The sequence below is a fragment of the Lethenteron reissneri genome, chromosome 53, assembly GCF_015708825.2.
Source record: "Lethenteron reissneri isolate LAM-NWPU_2019-01 chromosome 53, ASM1570882v1, whole genome shotgun sequence".
In the NCBI taxonomy this organism is placed as follows: domain Eukaryota; kingdom Metazoa; phylum Chordata; class Hyperoartia; order Petromyzontiformes; family Petromyzontidae; genus Lethenteron; species Lethenteron reissneri.
This window is the reverse complement of record NC_083831.1, coordinates 9,933,224-9,951,041: the sequence shown is the minus strand read 5'-3', so window position 1 is coordinate 9,951,041 and position 17,818 is coordinate 9,933,224. Positions and strand designations below refer to the sequence as shown.

Here is a 17,818-nt window from a genome sequence, read left to right as displayed (position 1 = left end):
TTTTTGTTTGGGTTAGATCGCGTACATATAAACGTGTAATTGTAACTCGCCACCACCCGACACAGCCAATTGGTACTGGTTTTGTCACGTACACAAACAAAAAAACGTGACCAATTGGGGACTACTTCAGCACACCGGTTGCGTGTTTGGAGAGTAAACCCAACGGTGTTTACAATTCGAGTACGACGTTTCACAGGGCGCTTACAAAAAACAGCTTCATCGGGCGATTAGTCATAATTGTGACGAAGTCCTCCAAGTGAACGGAGTTACAAGTTTTGATTTAAAGCTTTCGTGACTGCAGGGATTCATATTCTTAGTTCTTTTGGTAAAGTCAAGTAGAAGGGAAACAATATAAGAATAAAAATATAAAACAATAGAAATTCTCACGACGTTTTGACTGCAACACAAGCAATTATCATCAGGTGTGAAATCCACAGCAATAAAAGGAGTTACAAGTGTTCTTGTGTGTAACCGAGTGAGAACTCTAGGGGCCAGTATGTCTTGTTTGGTGTTGTAAACTTCTTACCCACCCCTACTGGACATCTGTGACAAATATCTTTACAGCTCATCGGATTCCTCCAGGATAATATTCACATTCTGAAAAAAGATTCTGCATGTATGTATGTTGAACTTCTTTTCGCACCGTACGTAGCCAACCGTGCTAATCGGAGGTGCGGGGGAAGGACAAAAAAACTGAACACAAAAAGCAGTTCTAAAGAAATTCAGTTTTCAATCTAGATTTAAAAGTGCATAGCTCCAGTGATTTCCTAGATATCGGAAGAGCATTCCAGACAGCCACAGAAGAACATCTGAAAGCGCGTGACGCGGTGACCGTCTTTGTTCAACGGCTAGCCAAAAGCTGCTGTGAGGATGAGCGGAGTTTTGGGTGATGGTTTACGAGTCTCATTTGCGAGAGTGACCCGGGGCATGAGTCTGTCAGCTGGAGGCGGTGATTGCTGCTGTGAGTAAAACCCAAATTTATACATTTTCGAATTGGGCAAACTTTGGACCGCAACGCCGGCACAGGGCGGCCTACCCTTGCGAACGATGTCAGGGGATCTTTACCGTCCACTGTGAGTGAAGCAGATTTCGTGCAATAGTATTATTTAAGACCTCGACGCAGAGGTGTTGTTTCTCCGTGTGCCTATGTGTGTGTCTCTCTCTGTGTGTCTCTGTGTTGTCTCTCTCTACTTGTGTGTCTGTCTGTGTGTCTGTGTATTGTCTCTCTCTCAAATTTAGCAATCTTTGGAAGAACGTAATCAACCAGGTAGGGTGTTGACTGTTGTGGTGGCCGACTCTGCGTGTTGTATTGCATTATATTTACCAGGTTTGTTTTCTCTTTCATTCGTACCTGATGATGATTGCTTGTGTTGAAATCGAAACGTCGTATGCTATTATTTAATTTATTTTTCTTTCTACGTGACTTTACCTAAAGAACCAGTAGTATTATAGTGGTTAACACACAGCGCAGTATTAACCAGGGCGGCCGCCGCGTTCGAACCGCAAACCTCTGCAACAAGCGACGAGCGCGCTACCGCCGGGGAGCGTCACCGCCTCGGGAAGGCCAAGTGCTGTCGTTTTGCATTGAGACCTAAAGAACTCAAAAACTATTTGGACATAGGAAAAGTAGTAGGGTTGAGTTTCACGTTCAAACGCGTCTAACTTTTGGATTATTCTCACTGTGGTTCTTTATTTTTTCAATCGTGATCATAGCGTAAAATCGCCCCCGACTGAGCAAACTTGGCAAGACTATCCTGAAAAGGAGACCTGAGCCTCCGATTGGTGTACAGAACACATAACCTTGGGCAGTCACGTGACCTCTCTGCACGACCTGATTGGAGGCTGACATCCCATTCGTCCACTAGGCGGAGCGACTGATTAGATTAGTCCAGATTTGGTTAGCTATATATTTTCCCGCACCTCCGTTCAGCACGGTTGGCTACGTACGGCGTGAAAGAAATTCGACATGCATGCGTGCATACGTGCTCGATACAAAACGGCGCTGGCAACATTGCCGCCGATGGTTGGCCTTTAAAGGAGCCATACCGTGGCACGGCATTGCGACCTTTGTTCTTGAAAGCATGAAACTCAACAAAAACCTGGGTGGGAAACAAACGCTCACCTGACCCTCGCCTCCACTCAGCACGTTCACCATCACCTCCATGACCGTCTCGTGCATCCCCAGGGCTCGCATCAAGTTTGGGTGCTGGTAGAACAGCTTGTTGTTCATGATGTTGCTGCACGCGCCAGGAGGGAGACTCGTTAATTGTAAATGAAAACAGACTGTCGGGGCAAGTGCCGTTGGCTAGCACCTGTGAAGGCCGGCACGGCACACGAGGGTGTGGGTGGCCAGCATCACGCCTGGCGGCAATTGTCTTCCCACTGGCGATGTTTACACACCGCACCAGGTACTCATTTGAGGCTGAGTCGACCTAGGGGAGGCCCAGGACTGGTTCAGATAACAGTCACTGGTGTTGGTGGACGAGACCAGGAATCAAACTCGGGTGGCCGGCTTCGTGGCGCGGTGTACCAACCGCTCCACTACCGCTCCCCTACTTTGTAATTTCACACCGCGCGTGGTGGCGCCCACACCTGCCTGATCCGGGACTTAGCAGGCGGATTCCAGGGGATGCATCGCGTGAGAATAATTACCAACCTCCAGGGTTTAGACAGGCAGCAGCAGAAGACAATACAGGGACTCCTCTACTCACAAACAAGTTAGGTTCGATAGGTCTGTTCGTAAGTCGATTTGTTCGTAAGTCCAACTTTACTCCTGTCGATTCCAAACGTGTTGTGCGGCATGTACACTAAACACGGGGAATGGCTTTAAAAGTTTTATAATCTCCTGTAGATGCAGATGCCATTAGATCTTCACGTTCTGCAGATGTAGATGCCATCGATTGCGGCTGTCGGTCCGAACAGGCAACTGGACACACGGACACGTTTGTTCGTATCTCTGAAAGTTCGTACGTCGAATAGTTCCCAAGTGCAGGAATCCCTGTATAGTAAGTAGCCTAAACAGATTTAACACGTGACCACGGCTATCAACGTTAACAACGGCGGTTATAACAATCGGACAAATATAAATACATATTACATTTTTTCTACGGAACCCCATCAAATCCCCGTGCTGCATCACCCAATGCCGCGGATCATGAGCTGCTCCTCCTCCTTGCCCATGCGCACACGCAGCAGCGAGCGGATCTGCCCGAGCGAGGCGAGAAGGTCGAGCGTGTCCTCGATGGAGTTGTCGCTGATGGTGTACGTCTTGGGCAACGCGCGCATCAGCTCGCCGATGCCGTCATACTGCCGGTGGAGCAGGCCGAACATGGCGCGCACCAGCTCGGGGTCGGCCACGCGCGACTCCTGCGCCCAGTGGATCATCACCGTCGAGATGAGCTCGTGCAGCGTGGCTGGGGGGCGAGGTGGAGGAGGGGGAGGAGGAGGGGGGAGATGGTGGGGTGGGACAGGAGAGAGGTGGGGGGAAAAGGAGGTGAGTGGGGGGAGAGGTGAGTGGGGGGAGAGGTGGTGAGTGGGGGGAGAGGTGGTGAGTGGGGGAGAGACGGTGAGTGGGGGGAGAGCAAGTGAGTGGGGGTAGGGATCAGAGTAGAGGAGTAGTGAAGAGGAAGGGGTAGAGGGCAGGGGAGTGGAGGGGAGTGTGTACAAGGGGAGGAGACCAGAGAGCAAGGTGGAGAAGGAAAGCGATGGAAGGGATAGGAATTGGTTGGGAGAAGAGGAGATTTGTATTAGGGGGGGGGGGGTTGGAAAGAAAGAGACGGGACACACGGCCGTCAATATTACGTGGAGAACGTTTACGGTGAATTTGCAGGAGATGACGTGTGTCTGCACGCGAGGCTTGGGCCTGTGGGCGTTGCCATCTGCCCCGAGACTCACACGGCTTCTTCTCCTCCTCGTCTTGAGGCTTATCCTCCTCCTTGGCCTTGCGCAGGTTCTTCACGCGCTCCACCAGGGACATCAGCTTCCCGCGCCACGATGGGTCAGCCTCCCCTTCCTCCTCCTCCTCCACCTCAAGCTCAAAGCCTGGCCAAGCAGCGCCGATGTCACCGTCGTCGTCATCATCATCATCGGCATCTCCACCACGAGTGCTACCACTATTACCACCGCTAAATTCACCTTTGCACCATCACTACCATCAATGAAACTAAACGATATTTTAATTTTACCAGGTAAGGCCCACTGAGCTATGTCGCTCTTTTTCAGAAGCGACCTGGCCACAAACGATAGCTCAAGGAAGTGGCTTATCACGTGGATTTTATTTTTTTATAGCAGCCAAATACCATACACGCACATTGATTCTAAATGTGGAGGGAAAAACCGGAGGACCCGGAGAAAAATCCACGCGACCACCTGGAGAGAGACACGCAAACTCCAAATATAGAGAAGGTGTCAGGGTTGGGATCGAACCCACGACCTCCTGTATCCCCTGTGAGGTAGTTAACATCTCGCCACCATCGCAGCCATATAATATAATTTCCGATCCGCTGCTGGACGAAGACTTCCCCCGCGCTGTGTTGAAAGCGGGGGTCGCTTGATTTGGACCACGACATCATGCTCCAATTTTTTGTATTTGTTTCCAACTACTCGCAAAGTGCTTAATTGGGCAAAGTCACAGAGCAATGGCCACTTGCAGGCCGGTGCTGAATTCACATTCTGCCTCACAGGGACAGCTGCCACCGGGAGTCCCCTGCCATGGGCATGGAATAAATATAAAGCATCGATGATGATAATGATGATGATTGTGATCATCATCATTATGATCATCATGATATCCTGGCATATTTACTATCCACAGAGGGTATATACCCTATATCCTAGCAGATTCACTCACCACAGATGGTACATTCCATGTCCTGGCATCTTCACTACCCACAGATGGTATATTCCATATACAACAGAGGATGCTCTCACCGCAATGCAGCAGCAGATCATGATGGAAATTCTCCAGTTTCTCCTGAACCTCATCAGGACATGGGCTCTCCTCATCCTCCGCAATGTTCTTGAAGCTGACCAGCATGTTGACCTGCACAACAAAGACAAAGATCCCCCATAAAGTCTTTAACAGACTTAGGGCAAGTGCTGTGAGCGACCACCTATGAATGCCAGCACGACTCACAGATGGTTTAGTGAGTGGCCAGCAACATGCCCGGCCGCCTTTGTCTCCCCATTGCTGACTGTTATACATCACAAGGTACCAATTTGAGTCGACCTAGTGGAGGCCCAGGACCAGTTCAGATATTTGTCACCGACGTTGGCCGTGAGCGGGAAGCGTACTCGGGTCGCCGGGTTCGTAGCGCAGTGACCCAACCACTACGCTAACGCTGCCCACCTGGATAACAAACACACGCATGGTGATCCATCCTCTTTCCCATTACGAGCAGCAATGAGAATGAGTAGAATATGATGAGTGAATGAGGGAGTGAACGTGAGGGCGAGTGTAAGGCTATAGCGGTGGTGGCTGTGGGTGAGTGAGTAGGTGAGCGAGCGGGTGAGCGAGCGGGTGAGTGAACGTGAGGGAGAGAGTAAGGCTACAGCAGTGGTGGCTGTGTGTGAGCAGGTGAGCGAGTCCGATGAGCGAGCGAGCGGGTGAGTGTGCGTGCCGTGGGTCCGCGCGACCCTCGGAGTCACCTGTTCCTGCGGCGGCGAGCGGAACTCCTTGGTCTTGCGCGCGGTGTGCGCGGCCGACATGTTGAGCGCCTGCATGACCTCGTCGTAGCGGAACTTCTGGTTCGCCTGGACCTTGGCAACGAAGGCGTCCGAGAACGCCACGATCGCCTCGATGCGGTGGCGCAGCTGGCACTCGCACAGGTACTCCAGAAGGTGGCACATCTAGGCAGGGCGGCACACGACAGCCCATGTCGCCGTGACTCGGCCCACATCGTCAGTTCGTCCCGCATCGACGATGCGACAGGCATGGTCGGTGCCACCGGCATTGTTGATCCGAATGGCATCGTCGATGCCACTGGCATGATAGGTGTGACCAGCATCGTTGATTCAACTGGCATCGTTGATTCAACAAGCTCCAAATTTGAGTTATATCGCGTCAATGGGATGCTCCCGCCTGTTTAATGGTCAGCACACTGGGCTCACGATTCAGAGGTCAACAACTCGATTCTAGATCACGGAGCAGCAGTTGAAACAATGACGGTACAAGCTTATTAAATTCCCCCCCTCCCCCACCCCCCTTATCGGCGCCTCTGCCGAGCAGTAGAAATGGGCTCAACCAGTTAGTAGATCGGCAGGTCGTGTGTGTTGGGATAAAGCGTGGGTACTCCAACCCCTTGCAGGATGTCTGGCCAGTGTGGACGAGTACGCCATCATAACCTCCCTAGTGGGGCTCTCTGGAACTCCCTGTAGTGAAGCCGTCTCTGCCAGCAGTGTTCGTGAGCAGGGAATTGGAGGCCTGCGCCTTTATTGTAAAGCGCCGGAATGGTGACCGAATGCCAAGATGCTGCACATTGACAGATATATTTCACAGCCAAGAATCAAAGAGTCCTTGCAATGGCAACAGAATCACATCAGGCCCAGGGCAAGGCCATGATAATTAAAAACATGTATTCTATGCTCACAAAGTGCAGAACAAAGTTGAATGTAATTTTTTGGTTGTTGGAGCGGTTGGTGATGCACTTGAGAACCCAGTGTCATAAACGGGTAACCCCCGGAATTGAACACTGGCATCCCAGCGCGCCGACCTCAGAGCCAGCCGGCCGACCTCGTAGTGAACCTCGAGCCCCTTCAGCCGGTTTAAATCAAAAAAGTCTCACGAACCCCGAAGCGGCTGGGCCCACCCTTCCCCTCCACGCCCTCTCACCTGCAACTTCACCGGTTCCACGAGCTTCATGTAGAGCAGGCCCTCGCCAGCGATCACCTCCTCCTCCCCTTCCCCGTCGCCGTCGCCCGCGGCCTTCTCCTTCCTCTCCGCATCGTCTGCCTCCTTCTCCCGCCCGCTCTCCTTCTCCACCTCGTCGTCGACGCCGCCGCGTCCGCGTCTCTTCCTCAACGCCCTCCTCCTCTTCGCTTTGGACGCGGCGTGCTCCGCCTCTCCCTCGACCATCTCCACATTCTCATCCCCTTCCTCGTCCTCCTCTTCGTCGTATTCATCCCCCTCCTCGTCCTCCTCGTCGTCGTCATAAAAATCGTCCTTCTCCTCCTCATCCCCGGCGCCTTCCAGCGCCAGCAACTCCTTCGCCGGGCTCCCGCCCCCGACCCCGTCGCCACCCGCCACCTCCTCCTCCTCCTCGTCTCTATGCTCCTTGAAGACGCCGGGGTCGATGAGGAGGAGGATGTGCCGCACGTCGTCGTCCGCGAACACGCCCATGACGAGCAGCGTGCACACGAGCTTGAGCAGCGGCACGAACAGGAACTCCGTGCTGCTGCCCACGGGGTCGCGGATGTGCCAGCCGCCGTCACGCACGGCCTCCGTCAGCATGTCCAGCGTCTTCACCTGTTGTTGGCGGCAGGGGCAACAGCAGCGGCGGTGAGTTGGTCCCACACAGAAAGGTCGAGAAGAACCAGGCCCAGGCGCGGGGGCCCTACAACTCGTGCATGTGTGTACACGTGCGTGTGCGCGTGTATTGTGTGTGTGTTGTGTTTGTTGAACTTATTTCGCACCATACGTAGTCAACCGAACTAATCGGAGGTGCGGGGTAAGGAGAGGATACTAAACACACCACTGCCACCACCACCACCACCGCTACTACCAATCAACACCACCACCGCCACGACCACCACGGCCACCGCCACTACCGCCACTACCGCCACTACGACCGCCGGGCACGCCCTTCCTGCGGGAGGGGGCGGTTGGGGAGGGCCGGATGAGAGCCTCACCTTGAGGATGCCGAGCGGGAATTCGGGGCTGTGCTGGTACACGCTGCCCAGCGACTTGACAAAGCTGATCTCGGACGAGTACATGAGCGGGCGGAGCGACGTGGTGAGCCCAACGCCCGGCAGCCCGTGCCGCTTGCTCTCGTCGGGGAACAGGGTGATGCTGCACGTCTCGTCCGTCATGGGCACGATGTACTCGTTGCTCATCATCAGGCGGACCGTCGAGTACGTCTGCAGGTGGATGTCGATGAGCAGGTCGTAGTAGCCGCTGCGCAGGAGGCCCGGAATGTACTTGGACTCGATGGCGTAGAGAAGCTGGTTCTCGGCGACGTGGCTGCAGAGGGCGTGCGACACGCGGCTGTTGCCCAGGGCGCACAGCGCCGAGTAGAGCTTCAGGGTGTAGAACTGGAACTTGAGCAGGTCCATGCGCTCGGAGAGTTCCAGGATGTCAATGCACCTGCGCGGTTGGGTGGGTGGAGGGGGGAGGAGCGGGGTGGAGGGGGGTGCCAAACATCGAGACGTGTTAATAGTGTCCCTGCGGCGTCGTCCGTCACGACCGCAATCGCGAAACGCCGTACAATAATTAACACGATCGTATCGAGGGAGAGAAGGAACCCGTGAATGAGAACGCTGTTAAGTGCAGACATCAACAACATTATGAAAAGGTAGGTAAGTTCATAATTTTTTGTGTGCGTGGGTATAAATGTTTTAGGTTTCCCTTAAAGATCACAGTACTGAGCACGCGTGATTCCTCTTCCTTGAGTTGTTTAAGACAAGGTGCTTTTGAATGTCGAGGCATTTTAAGGGCCCTGTAAAAATGCAATCCCCTGTCCAACCGACACACAACTCCCAACGACGAGACAAACCTATCGAACCGACCATTTAGTCTCAATCATCAACTACCAGGGCTGGATTAAGGCTATGAGGGGCCTAAGGATAATAGGAGGGAAGCTGCCTAAGTATGTATTACACATTACAAAGAAAAATTATAAAGTCATCAAACGTCTATATATTTTTTACTTATGTAAAAGTAACACATTTATTTGCCTCAAGGCAAGTACATCGAACGTAAATCATCCACTGCACTAATTTCTTCAAGCAAACAACACGTCTTTTTTCCGACGTTTATCTGTGGCAAAGTCACGAATTACGTCACGGTAATTAAAAAAACTGAGGGTCCGCGCTACCGTCGCTCCGCTAGGAATTCAATGTGGAACGGAGGGCCTAAAGGAGGGCCTCAAAAAAATATGAAAGCCTGAGGCCTTATTAGCCTATTGGGATAATCCGGCCCCGGTCACAAACACCTGCCCTTCTTTTCGTCCCACTGCTGACTAAAATAAAAAGGGAGGCTCGATCCTCCCGTCAACCGTCCACGCCGCCAATGGCCGACCATCAACCCGAATCGGCACCGCTCCGTGTATCCTACGGGGCCACCTGATGCACAAATGGCACCGTGGAAGATCCGGCGGCATTGCGAGTGTGCGCAGCCACGTGATCCCAAACCAACCGACCCACGTCGTAAACGACTCGCCCAGCGTCTGCCTTCACTCCGTCAAAGGAGGAATGGGTACGAGATCCGCTCTGCTTCCCAACAGACAATTGACGAGCGGGCAAAGCATCTCACGACGACATCTTTGCTCTGCTGTTATCAATCCGTGCTAAAGAGGAGGAGGAGGGAAGAGGAGGAGCCCCGCGGCGCGCGACCTGTTCTCCTCGGGGAAGTGCAGCGCCATCATGACGAGCGGATCGGTGCACTCCACCATCCAGCCCTCGCGCTCGCTCGTGCGCGCCACATCCACGTGCAGGAACTCGTTGGGCGTGCGGCTCCACAGCACCGGCATGAGCATCTGCACGTCGAGCCGCGGCGGGCACTGCGGCGTCGGATGCTGGCGCTCGCTCTTGAACATGCCGGCCGACAGCGGCATCACGTTCTGACGGGCGGCAATTAGGGAGAGGGAACGGGGAGGAAGCACCGGTTGACGGAGGTGGAGCGGCGGCAGCGGCAGCAGAGAGAGCAGCAGCAGGAACAGCAGCAGTGGCAGCAGGAGCAGAGGTTGCAGCAGTAATAAATAGCAGGAATAGCAGCAGCAGGAGCAGCAGTAGTCGCAGGAGCAGTAACAACAGCAGCAGGAGCAGAAGTAGCAGCAGTAGTAGTAGCAGCAGTAGCAGCAGCAGGACAAGCAGTAGTGGCAGGAGCAGTAACAACAGCAGCAGGAGCAGAAGTAGCAGCAGCAGTTGTAGTAGCAGAAATAGCAGCAGTAGCAGCAGCAGGATCAGCAGTAGTCGCAGAAGAAGTAATAACAGCAGCAGCAGAAACAGTAGCAGCAGTAGCAGCAGGAGCAGGACGAGCAGAAGCAGCAGCAAGAGCAGCAGCAGGAGCAGCCGGGGAGAGAAACGGAGAGGTTAGAGACGTCACCCCGGTGAGGCTTCTCTGCACTGGGCAGCGTATTGAGCTTATTCCAAAAAGTTATTTCATGAAAATAAACGTTCGTGATACCGCATTGGCAGTGATGCCCAAGCATAAATAACACACATTTTGGACATTTGTCAGTGACACTGCCTTAAAATAAATCCATATATGTGTATATATATATAAAATCGGTGACGTTTTGTCCACTGGTCATATTTCATAGCACATAATTCGACAGGCCACGCCATCTCTCTGGTCTCTCTGACACACATGCTAGGAAGGAGGACCGTTGCTCAACATTTCGCCAACGTTGCATTCCTAGTAATGAGTTCACCGATTTGCCAAACAAAACCCATCTCCTACCTTGATGCGGCCCAACTCAAACTGGAACATGTTGGTGCACGTGGGCTGCACGAACACGGCCGGGAAGACCTTGGTGCCAGGCTCAATCTGCGAATGACATGCGCACGATGACGAGAATAATCTCAATGACGACAATGACGACGACGGTGACAATGACGACGACAATGACGTCGACAATAACATCGACAATGACGACGACGATGACGACGACAATGACGTCGACAATAACGTCGACAATGACGACGACGATGACAATGACGACGACGACAATGACCTCGACAATAAAGTGGACAATGACGTCGCCAATGACGACAATGACGACGACGATGACAATGACGACGACGACGATGACAATGACGTCGACAATGACGTCAACAATGACGACGATGACGACAATGAAGTCGAGAATGACAACAACGACGACAATGACGACGATAATGACGACAAGAATGACGACGAGAATGACGACGACGATGACGACAGCGGCGGCGATGGAGGGAACGACAAACATCAGAGAAGGTGAACCGATTGACCGCAGGACGAGGTCAGAGTGTATGCACGTTCTCCCGGTGGTTGCGTGGATTTTTTCCATCGGATCCTCCGGGTTTTCCCTCCGCTTTGGTGAGCTATCATTTGTGGCCAGGTCTCTTCTGAAAATTAAGCAAATTCCTCAGTGGGCTTTGCCGGGTAGAATAAGGATGGTTTAATTTGATTTGTATGTGTTTAGGTGATTTGTTTACTTTTATAGCACTTTGCACTCCTGTCGTGTTTTTGTAACGTTTGTTGTGGGTAACGTCCTTACCCACCCCTACTGGACATAGCTAATCGGATTCCTCCTGCGGCATATATATTCCGACTCTGATAGCGACGCCCGTTACTGACACGGGAAAAGCCTCGCCGGGTCTCAAGAGGCATCCTGCGGCATCAGGATATTTGGCCAAGTCCATGACTGAGTGTTTGGCTTTTGGGAGGAAATCGGAGAGCCTGGAGGAAACCCACCAGGCATAAGTGGGGTAGGCCGAGACCCAGGGCTGCCAACTGTCTGGCGCCACTGTGTCCGACACGCTTTGCACTGTCCTTTTCCACACGTTCATGTCGCCATTAAGACTAAAATATCTAGCCGGACTTAACTCGGCCCAAGAGCGAGATCGATGGGATGGGGGCCTCCGAAGATCAAGTACGGGGGACTCGGTGTGCTTCGTGCAGCACGTGGACAGCGGCCTGTGGCTCACGTACCAGGCTCCGGTCTCCAAGACCACCCGCCTGGGCATCCTCATCCGCAAGGTGCGTGCCCGCCTCTCAGATCTGTCGCGCCCGTCTCCGCGACTGCGAGCGTGTCCCATGAACACGGGGTGGGCAGGCGAGCGGGCACCGCTCATACCTTACAGTAGGTGGGGATCTCCTTGGGTGGGGGCACGCGCACCGCCCGTACCTGATAGTAGGTGGGGATCTCCTTTCCATTGGCGTAGAACGTGAGGAGTCCGCTGCCGATGTCGATGAGGCAGCCGATGTCGATGCTGATGTTGTTGCGCCCCTGGCCTTGCTGCCCCCCAAACTCACCGCACCACGCCATGAAGCAGTTGCTGCGCTTGATGCTGATGAAGTCAGAGGTCGGGGGTGGGTACGCGGAGGGAAGTAACAAAAACATTATTATTATTCCATTTGCTTCTAGCAAAGGATGGGCAGCGATGGAACACTGTGAGAACGGCGTCAATGGCCAGACATGGTCCGACGCTCGTTGTTTGCCCAGGAAATACTCAATTGGGAGACACACAAAAGCCACATCGCCACCGCCTGCCAAAACTGCAACAGCCTACGTGGCGACACTCGGCGCGTCCGTGATTGCCTCGCTTTCTGTAAGAGTAACAAACGCGCTCACGGTGAAAGCATCGCCGAGCCTCAAGACACCTTTTAAGGAGGGTCGGTCCCTGTTGGGTTTCCTCAGTGGGGCAGCGGGAGGGAAGGGTGACAATGGCTCTGTGTTTCCCTCATTAACGTGCGGCGTAATTTTTCAAATTTTATCATTTCGGACCACGACCCTTGCGCACGCGACCTCCTATCTTTGTTCGAACGACGTCGCGTGAAACTTTGACGTCCGCTGTGAAGCAGACGATCCTCATCGTGCGCCAGCATTCTTCACGAATTTTCAGAGGGGGGGGTGGCCTCTTTCGCCGATAAGACATCATCAGTGTGTGAGGGCCGCCACATATTTCAAACCACTGGGGGTTTGACAGCAGCACGACGATGATGATAGGGGGTGTTTTCAGATGTTGTGTCTCGTCGGGGGGCCCGCACGTCAGCGGCCGCACTAAAGGCCACCAGGGAGCTGCCGGCCGCCAGTGGCCCACGGGGAACACCGCTGTACGGTTAACACGACCGCAGCATTAACAGGGGGAGGCCCCGTGGCACGAACCGCGGACAAGCGGTGAACGACCGCCGCTCTCGGGCCCGTGGTCGTAGCTCCCCGGGGCACGCCGCTCTGGCCGGCGCAATGTTTGTTTAAACGCGCGGCTCTCCACGCTCCTGGGCCTCGTGAGAAACCCACCGTCGCCCCGCGGCGCGCGGCCCTACCTGGTGTTCACCTTGCCCTTGTCGTCACCGAGCGTCACCATGACGCTGCGCACCTTCTCCAGGTCGAAGGTCTTCCCGTACTGGTGGAAGTCGGGCGTCACCCAGCCGACCCACACGCCCGTCGGCTCCTGGCCGGGGAAGATCTTCACGGAGTAGTAGTACTGCTCGCCGAGCCACACAAAGAGAAAGCCCCAGTATGGCCTTTAACAGACTGTTGGGGTGAGTGCCATTCGCGAGAACGGACATGGGGGAGGTTCCACTGTAGAGCAGTTACACACGGGGCTGCCACCACCCCGGGGATATCACTCTCTAGGAGCAGGGTAAGGGTCCCACTACTGGGACAACACAAGTCACCCAGGCCGAGTGTGGCCTTCCAGGTTATCCGTCTCCCAAGCTTTCGCCAGGCACTACCGAACATGCCCGCGGCAGCGCGCGGTGAAAAGCTTCCGAGATTTGACGTTGTCAGAGCTCCCACTGCTCGACACGCTAAAATGTCATAGTCACGGGCTAAACTAGACAATATTTATATTTTACCAGGTAAGGCCCACTGAGCTATGTAGCTCTCTTTCAGAAGTGACCTGGCCGCAAATGGTAGCTCAATGAAATTTAGAGCAGCCAAAACAGGTTTCAGGGTCAGAACGGAACCCACGACCTCCTTTGGAACAGGTGAGCTGGTTAACACCTCGACGCCGTGGCGTCCCTAGGCAGGGGGCGGCGACCGGGGGTCGAGAGGTCACGCACCAGCGTGGTCCTCATGAGCGTCTCCATGTCGTCGCGGTCGTCGGGCAGCACTTCCTCCTGCAGCCGCGTGTGCACGGGCATGGGCGGCGCCGCGGGCGCCTGCGCTTGAGACACTTTCCCCCGGCGCATGAGGAACCTAAAACGCCGAAGGGGGAATGGGGAGGGGGGGGCAGTTGGGGGGGGAGGGGGCAGGCAAACCGAGGAGGTCAGCGGATCCGCCGCCGGTCGTGATCGATCATCGAGGAATCCTCGCTACCACCGACCCCACGCGCCTTGCCTCTTTCTGTCGACCACCTAACGCGACGCCGTGGTTCGGTCGCAAATATGCTAAACTCGCCAAATCCAGAACTCGCGCACAGCGAGAATTTGCCGCAGCAGTAGTGTGATTGTTACATCGATTGTGGTGATTATAGGAATTGCGCTAATTCGGCGACGCACTTAGGCTTGAGGCGCGACGTCTTCTCCTGCGCCGCGTCCTTGTTGTTGCTGCTGCCACCGCTCGACTCGGCCGTCGGGGTCGGCGTAGGCGGCGCGAGCGACGACCCCGTCACCGACGTTCCTCCAGCCCCTCCCGCCCCCACCGGCGGAGAAGCAGTCCCGCCGGTCAACGCGGCAGCCGCCGCAGCCGCCGCCGCCGCGTCCTTGTCTCCCGGCGGCGACGCAAAGCCGAACGGCAGCTGGATCAGGTTCCCACGCGCAGCCGTCTTCTTGAGCACCTCGAACTCGGAATCGATGTCGATGTCCACCTCCTCCTCCTGCATGAGCGAGTTGAGGTGGCCGGCAAGCTGCGGCTTGTAGTCCTCGTAGCACTCCACGGGCATGCTGAGGCGGAAGAACACCAGGTCGTTGTTGCTGTTCTGCGTGCCGAACGTCCTGTGGGTGACCTTGAGGCACGGCGGGCTGTCCACCGTCCCGTCGATCCGCGTCACCTGGGGGGCGGTGGCGGATGCGGAGACGCGAGGGGAACGACGCGTCTCGGTCACTTTCGCAGCGGGCCTTGCGTGGACGCGCCGTATCCCAGCTGGCCAAGGCGACCCCCGCGAACTCTCCCTTCCCATCTAGGAAGCCCGTAAAAGCGAAACGTTGGGTCGACGTTGACCCGACGTTTCCAACCACGTGGCCAACGTTGGCCCCCGACGTTGCATGTTTAACGGGATGCTTGCTACCACATCGGCTGCTTTGGCCGGGTCGCCATGATGACAAAGAGATTCTGAGCTCAATGGGCCTCATGCGAGGACGTAAACCAGGGGTAGGGAAAAAATGCCAAGGGCCATTTGGATATTTATAACATATATTCGTGGGCCATACAAAATTTAATTTATGTTGCTATGAAAAAAGCGCCTAGATTTATTGAATTTTGAGTCGTGCCGTTGCCTTGGCAGGGCTAGACTAAATGATTTTGCGGGCCTTATACGGCCCGCGGGCCGGACGTTCCCCACCCCTGACGTAAATGGACCAGCTCACCCCGTCGACGGTGGATGCGGGGGGGGGGGCGGTGGAATGAGGGGAGGGAGGTGTAATGCAGACCAGGAGGTGGGACTGCTGAGACAAGGCCACAAGAGGATCTGGAGCTGAGAGGACAGATGGGACACGAGGTGGTGGAATTTAACTGGACCATGCCGTGGAGGCAAGCGTCGGTGGATCACTGGACAAAGGGATGGAAATAAATAAATAATATTGCGTTTCTATTTTTTCTCTTCGATACGGTACACTAATGTGAACCGTATTCATTTTAAATGTAATATTAGCTCCACTGAAGATGGTATCAAATCACCGCGCAAATAGCATGCCAGATGACCGCCGGCAAAGGCACTCCAGATCCAAACGAAAAAACGGTGGCAGAGAGGACAGCCACCAAGGAGACCGAGCGATGAAATGAGTTGACGTGCAGGCAGGAGCTGGGTGGACCGTTGCATCGTGGGATCGCGAAAGGTGCCGGAGACTTAGAGAGGCCTTCATCCAGCAGTGGATTGACCACGACTGATGACGACCACAACGACGATGAAATAAAAGATAATCGATTCTCGCGCACGTCATTTGTAAGCATACCAATCAACCATAAATCCACGGATGGGTGCGTTATCACATTCCCAGTAAACGGCGTGACTATCATGATCATCGTCAGCGTCGTCGTCATTATTATAATCGTTATTTATCGTACAAGGGAGTAAAATGGTGGCGAAATTTTAACTGCCTCGCCTGGTATACAGGAGTTCGTGGGTTTGATCCCGACCCTGATGCCTGCTGTATATTTGGAGTTTGTGTGTCTCTCTCTCCGTGGTCGTGTGAATTTTTCTCCGGATCCTACGGTTGTTTTTCCTTAGAATCAACATCACGCTTTCAGAGATTTTGGCTGCTGTAAATTCCACGCGATAAGCCACTTCGAGCTATCATTTGTGGCCACGCCGCTTTTGCAAAAAGAGCTGCATAGCCCAGTGGGCCCTTCAAGCTGTTAAAGTTAAAACAGTTTACTTTATGATAATTGTTTTTTTATCCTTTTATCTGGAAACAAAACTGACACCTTTTTTACAAGGAGTCATGTTTGCATAGACCACAATACCTGCAGTCGGAATGCAAACAAAAAACATAACCCTGATAATGTATGCGCTGTCCTTGAAGTTGATTGGTCCACACCCGAGACCGCTTTCCTTAGAGCCTAGTCTCACATGGTGTTGGACCAGATGACGCCAAAAGGCGCACAACTCAAAGACAATGCACCATCAGAGTATGAGAGCTCGGGGAACCTCATTTGCCAGTAGAAAAATATGATAATTGGATGTTTTACCCTTTTATCTGTCAACAAAACTGACACCTTAAGTTTAGTAAAAAAAAACCCTCGGCATCTCCCAGGGCACCGTTGCCAGCCGGCCGCACCTCGTAGTGCTCGTGGTCGCCTTGCACTGGCAGGAACTGCGGCAGCCGCTTGGTGTACCACATGGGCACGTCGCGGTGCATGTTGACGGCGAACGGCTCGAAGCCCTCCTGCAGGCCGCAGATGGTGAAGAACTTGAACGTCGCCGCGTTGCGGCCGAAGTTCAGCCTCCCCACCTGGCTCATCCCCACGCTGCACACGGGTATGAAGCCTGTCGCACGCACACGCAAGCACACACGCACACGCAAGCACACACGCAAGCACATGAAGGGTCGGCGGGCGTTTACCCGTTCCCGTTACGACGACGTACGTGTACATCGTCGTCTTTTCTTACAGTTCCGTTCAGGATGATGTACATCAAAGAGTAACTTTCGTTGCTACCGAGGCTCCCGCAAGGCCACGCGGGAGGGCGCGCGGCACAGTTTGGTGCCGGCTATCGTAGAGCGCGGCGGTCGTGTCGCTACGGTTCTCTGCGGCGAGTGCAGTGCGATGTCTTTAAAAACAACGGCGCCACTACGCCTCTCTAAATAAAATGAACGCTGAGCCGCTCGCAAGGTTCCGAGATTGGGCAGTGAACGTGACCCCACCCACAGGCGTCTCGGAACGGGGAAAAGGGGTGAACTGAGAAGGCGAGGCGTGCTGGCCGGGTCGCTCAGAGGTCAGGGTGCTGAGCTGGCGCCGCTGACAAATCCTGGGTTTGAAACCGGGTTTCAACCGCTGCCCATGTTTTAAACCGGGCTCTCTCAAGTGCGATGTACGCACGGAGAGTTTTATTCTTTCCACAACATTGCAAGCATTTAATTCAGCGAATGCGACGTCACTCTCGGAGCCTGCGCAACGAGCCGATGTCGCACGGCGTGCGACGCCTGACGTAGCCAGATGACGTTACTCGCAATGACGTCATCGCATAGGCTTCGCTTTTGGGGAGATGCTCCTATCAACTTGGTCGGTATTGTTGGCTAAATTCCCAGGAACAGCGCAACTATGTCGAGACATTGCGTTCTTATTGGATCATAATT

The 17,818-nt window shown here is 54.2% G+C and overlaps 1 protein-coding gene across 1 annotated transcript in view; it reads right to left on the bottom strand.

Annotated features, from left to right (window-relative positions):
- Positions 1-17,818, bottom strand: part of LOC133356172 (ryanodine receptor 2-like) — a 200,997-nt gene that overhangs the window by 121,304 nt on the left and 61,875 nt on the right. The window contains 14 exon segments of the mRNA XM_061573549.1: positions 2,123-2,237; positions 3,140-3,413; positions 3,895-4,041; positions 4,930-5,041; positions 5,647-5,847; positions 6,830-7,462; positions 7,846-8,299; positions 9,547-9,773; positions 10,616-10,702; positions 12,048-12,210; positions 13,187-13,347; positions 13,928-14,063; positions 14,366-14,856; positions 16,802-17,010. Of these exon segments, the coding sequence (XP_061429533.1) occupies positions 2,123-2,237; positions 3,140-3,413; positions 3,895-4,041; positions 4,930-5,041; positions 5,647-5,847; positions 6,830-7,462; positions 7,846-8,299; positions 9,547-9,773; positions 10,616-10,702; positions 12,048-12,210; positions 13,187-13,347; positions 13,928-14,063; positions 14,366-14,856; positions 16,802-17,010 (3,410 nt within the window).